The following is a 5,233-nucleotide window of genomic DNA, read 5'->3' as shown; positions in this document are numbered from 1 at the left end:
TATATATATATATATATATATATATATATATATATATATATATATATGCTGTGTAGATACATTTCTTGATTATCATTGGAAATTGACTACAATTCCCTCATTTCAAAACTAAAAAGTAAAATCAACTATTTTATTGAAAAGGTTGCAAGCCAATAAACTGAAATGCTAGCGCTAGCTCAAATAGCTACCGTATTTTTCAACAATAGTAATGTGTGGAAAACTATGGATTTGAATGCAGTTTGCATTGTATTTTAAGTTTTTCATTACCAGGAAAAAGCAAAATAGGTAAAACTGTAGCCTTCCACCTTCCCAGTAATCTGACAGGGAGATATAAAGCAGCTTCTAAAATAAAAGCTGAATCCACAGTCCAAGCACAGCCACTTCCATATCTCACAGTAAGAGCTGAAAATGACAAAGCTCAGCAGTTCTTTAATGAGACAAACAAATGTGGTAAGTTAATTTATTTATAAACTAGTACATGCATGGGCTTTGACATGTGCTTGTTGTCATACATTACAATTTTATAAAATTGCCTACACTTACGTAACATGCACAAACTGCTGCACTCCAATCAAATTTGCTTCACAAATACTTAATGTCATGCTAGTTTATTTTCATTTAAAAAAAAAAATTAAGTATGTTGTGTGAAGACTGAAAAGAAGATGTTAATACACAGTGATGCGACAGTTTTATTAGAATTTATTTCTACTTCTCCTTTGATGCATGATACCACATAAAGCATGAAAAACAATAACTTGAGTTATGCTACAAAACTAAGGTAGTGCAGAAATGGCTTTTGGTAATCAAGCAAACAGTAATAAAGTTGGCAGAATGATATGTGTTCATCCACTGAATGCTAGGTATATTTATGTAAGTATTCTTGGCGCTTATGTTATGTTGAAGTCCATAATTCAGGCATGATAGAACAGGTTGTTGATTTAACAGAGGCCACAGAAGAGGATAAAGGTGCTACCTTGATGACGTGCACCGACTAGACTGATTAAAATGTATGTCACTGGTGGCTTTTCAATTGACACATTCACCTGTACACTGCTAATGAATAGGAATTTTTACTTTCAGCTTGATCAATAAGTAGCAGATGAGGAATGTGTGAATATTATATTTGATCAATTTCAGCATTAGGACACCAACATAAATACACAGTACAAAAATCAATTTTGCGAATATATTCTACATCACTCACTGTGATTCAGCATACCGATATTTATCCTGAATTAAATAATTTTGTTAATTTTGCTGGGACACAACATTACATCTCATCCCATTCAGGTACAATAACAACTTGTTAGAGTCATCCACTCATTCACTGACTCACTAATTAGTGGTGCAGTTGGTGAGAATCTCATTACAGCCACGTGTTAGAAAACAAAATACTGCAGTTAGAGAATGTGCATCTTCGGACAGAAGACATGCATTATTACAATAAACATGAAAAAAGGGGAATAAGTACCAGAAATTTTTATTGTTACAACTTGTCAAACAGGACAGGGTCTTTTCTCACTAAAAATTGGGCTTTTTAAACATTTTGGATTTATGAAATCCAAAACAAATTGAACTGGGAATTACCAGTATCTATATACACAGCTACAGACAAAATAACCATTGGTAGCTACATGTAGCCTTCTGGTAACTATGCTGCAATTTGATGCCCCTGGAGACTACCTTTAATAATGTTTAACACTGTAAAACCCAGTTTGGGCTTTTTAGATGGACCATATACGTACTGGATCTTGATCAAAGTGTTTTCTAATTGATTAAGCCACTGCTACAATTATTTGAAAGAAAAGTAATAAGCACATGGCTAATCGTAATATGCATATGCAAACTATGAAAACTGTTTCCAAATTGCTGTGGTTACTTCCATGTCACTAACAAAATTACACAGAGAACATATTTTCTGGCAGCACGGTGGCGCAACGGGTAGAGCTGCTGCCTCTCAGCGAGCAGGTCCTCGGTTCAAACCCCGGTCCAGGGGCCTTTCTGGGTGGAGTTTGCATGTTCTCTCCGTGCATGCGTGGGTTTTCTCCGGGTACTCCGGTTTCCTCCCACAGACCAAAAACATGCATGTTAGGCTGATTGGTAACTCTAAATTGTCCCTAGGTGTGAGTGAGAGAGTGAATGTTTGTTTGTCTTGTTTGTCTCTATGTGGCCCTGTGATGGACTTGCGACCCATCCAGGGTGTACCCCGCCCCTCGCACAGTGATTGCTGGACATGGGCACCGGCGACCCCCGTGACCCAAAATGGAATAAGCGGGTAAAGAAAATGGATGGATGGACATATTTTCCTTGAACTGCAAATCAATCAATCAACCTTTATTTAGACAGGTAAATCCCACTGAACTGAATCAGTGGGATCTGATGGGGCACAAAACAATAGCATGTTCCATTCCTCTACTGAATGTAAATAAGGAACACAATGCTTTGTTTAATACCATTACACAACTATGACCATTTAAATTTGGTTTATTTTTTAGATGCTTTCCATTTCGTTTTTGACAGCCCCTGTTAAAGTTCAAAACTAAAAGTAAACCTAGAGAAGCCTTGAGAAAAATATTTCCTTCAATTTGTTTTCACTTTAACTTCTGACCCTACCCTAAATCCTGTTGCACTTTGCATCTCTATAAAAGAGAACTTTGTAGTAACAATTTATCTGCAAATTCATTCCACTTAAAATTGTCGTTTATTTTTGTGTAAAAGAAATGCAAAATAATATCATTGCTGCAAATTATTTGATAAGCAAAATAAACAAACTACTTGATTTCTTTTAAAACTGCTTTTTGTGACCACGTTGATTACAAATATCTTGACGAGACAAAAAGGTCATTTTGCTTACTGCACTGTAAACTAGGGGTGCACCGATTGCATTTTTTGGCCGATCACGATCTCTAAAAAGTCTGACCTGCTGATTCCCATTTTGGCCAAAATACCGATGTTGTTTTATAAGCAGCACTGTGTTATAAGGTCACAATGCACACTCAATTTTCCAATATTATTTTATTGAAAAACATACCCTTGAAAAATATCCTAGAAACGATACAAACTTGTTTTAACTGGCCATGAGGTAGTGCTCTGAAATACAAATGAAGTTTAGACAATTGTTGTTAAAACAAAAACAAAAAATTGGTAAAATCGGTTTCTCATGCAAATATCAGCCGATTTCTGCAAATTAAGGAAATCGGGGCCGATAAATCGGCAAAGAAAAATGCAAAAATTTGAACATTTTTAGTTGATATTCTATAAGTGCCATGCTGTGAAAAGTCTATTTTTTGTTCCGACAGTTTTAATTGTAAAATGAATTAAAGTAAACAAATGTTATATTGTTTAACTTATCTATGAAAATTTGGATACAAGAGTTTTAAAAGAAAAAAATGTCATTCATATTTAGATGCGTTAAAAACACTTGACCTTTACTCTAGACATTTGAGCTTTATTTACATTAGGTATGAACAATGAAACTTATTTTGGATTTTTAAAGTAATGCTGCATCATCATTTTTTAACTTCTGCAGCCAGTTTGAGTGGTTTTAATTCTCCAGAAGAGATCCAAAAGTTACTCAGTAGTAAAAAGATAGAAATTGTTCTACCTGCACAGCTAGAGTTTAAAACTTGTGCTGGAAAAAAGTTTGAGGGCTTTTAAAATACATTTCAACTTAGAAAAATGGAGGCTCTCTTTATTCATATCAACAACCAGTATCCTGGTGTTACACTTACTGGTTGGAGGGAGGCGCAGAGAGGGGAAACTCCATGTCGTCGTCGTCCTGTTCCGGCCAATCCGGTACCTCGGTGTCTTCCTGGGTGCAGCCGGGACCCCCGCAGCCTAAAGAGGCAGGAGGTGGTGGTGGCAGTGGAGGGAAGACACTGGGATCATCCGGGCCCGTTGATGTGGGTGAAATTTGACTAGTTGGACCCTCCGAGGTGGGAGAGTAGCACATGCCGCCCACAGTCCCTGAGTTTGTTCCTTGAAAACCAGACTGTCCACCTCCTGTTCCGCCACTCCCTGTGGCGGACAGCGCTGGCCCCGTCACATCCCCGCCAGACAGGGGACAGACCATGCTCATGTCAGGAAGGGAGTCCGGAGATGTGTTTGAATGCTGTCGGACGGCTGCTGGTGCTGGCCCTTGTCCCAGATCGGTGACTCGCACTCTGCTCGGCTTGGGATAGTAAGGAAAAGGGGCCGTCTCAGGGCCTCCTCCGCCTACCACCCCTGTACCCGTCGTGACCGAAGCCGTCTCTTCGCTGCTGACCTCTGCAGCCATCATGTTTGAAAAATACGTAGAGGGGAAAAAGTCCAGAAGGGAACTTGCCCTTCCCCTCCGTTCCCAAAAATATTCTTCAGCGTTTGGACTTCGGAGAAGCAACACAAAAAGTTTCTCGAATCACGTTCAGCTAGCAAGCTAGCGTTAGCCAACAGCTAACTTAGCTTACTTAGCTTTACAGTGCATTCGTTCGCTACAAGACAGGCGAGCTAACACCTAGCAGCCTCGAAACACTTGATGAGTTCTTTCTGGCTATGTCTTCATGGTTTCCTGAGTTTAAAGTTCACACAAATTTAACATGCGCGATATATTCAAAACAAGTTGCTTAATCTTCGTTCGCACCTCACCCTCGAAACTAGGCAGCCCACTTATCCGAGGAGTGTTGTTTTATTGTCACTGTAGAGTGTAATCCCCGTCTCTCTTTTCCAGTGTTGTTGTTTTCTTTCGTTCCGAGTTCGGTTCCGTCTCAACAAGTCACAGAAAACACAAACAATCCAGCCTTGCCATCTGTATCCACGTAACAACGGGTCCTTCTATCATAACAACCCTTTTATAAAGAAAATGTTGTTTTCCGGAGATTACAGACTAAGTTCGCTTCTAGGTTCCGTGGCTGGTGGCTTCTTGTCCGCTCACTGCTGCGCCGCTTTTTCCTCCCCTCCTCTCTCTGCTCCTCTTCCCTCTGCAAATCACTGACCAGACACGGCTAATGGAGCGCAGAGCGGAACAGCTTCAATCCATGACATCGTCACTCGTTCGTTCCTTCTTTCCTGACAAGTATCTTGAAAATATGAAGCACAAAGGCGACCCAGTTACAATCTTTGCTGTAGCTTAAGAACAAATACGAAAAGTTGGAGCTGACAATAACAACGCTCATAAATGCTTGAACAACTTTACTTTACTTTTACTTTACATAAATGTTTATCCGTTGGATCTTATATTATATTACTTTTTTAAACT

The 5,233-nt window shown here is 39.1% G+C and overlaps 1 protein-coding gene across 1 annotated transcript in view; it reads right to left on the bottom strand.

Annotated features, from left to right (window-relative positions):
• Nucleotides 1–4,974, bottom strand: part of rasa1a (RAS p21 protein activator (GTPase activating protein) 1a) — a 33,790-nt gene extending 28,816 nt beyond the window's left edge. Inside the window, exon 1 of the mRNA XM_037681080.1 lies at nucleotides 3,732–4,974. Within this exon, the coding sequence (XP_037537008.1) occupies nucleotides 3,732–4,279 (548 nt within the window). The 5' untranslated portion in view covers nucleotides 4,280–4,974. The remainder of the gene's footprint in view (nucleotides 1–3,731) is intronic.
• Nucleotides 4,975–5,233: the final 259 nt, after the last annotated feature.

This window comes from Nematolebias whitei, chromosome 8 (genome assembly GCF_014905685.2).
Source record: "Nematolebias whitei isolate Nwh7 chromosome 8, NemWhi1, whole genome shotgun sequence".
Taxonomy (NCBI): domain Eukaryota; kingdom Metazoa; phylum Chordata; class Actinopteri; order Cyprinodontiformes; family Rivulidae; genus Nematolebias; species Nematolebias whitei.
This window is presented reverse-complemented; position numbering and strand designations above follow the sequence as displayed.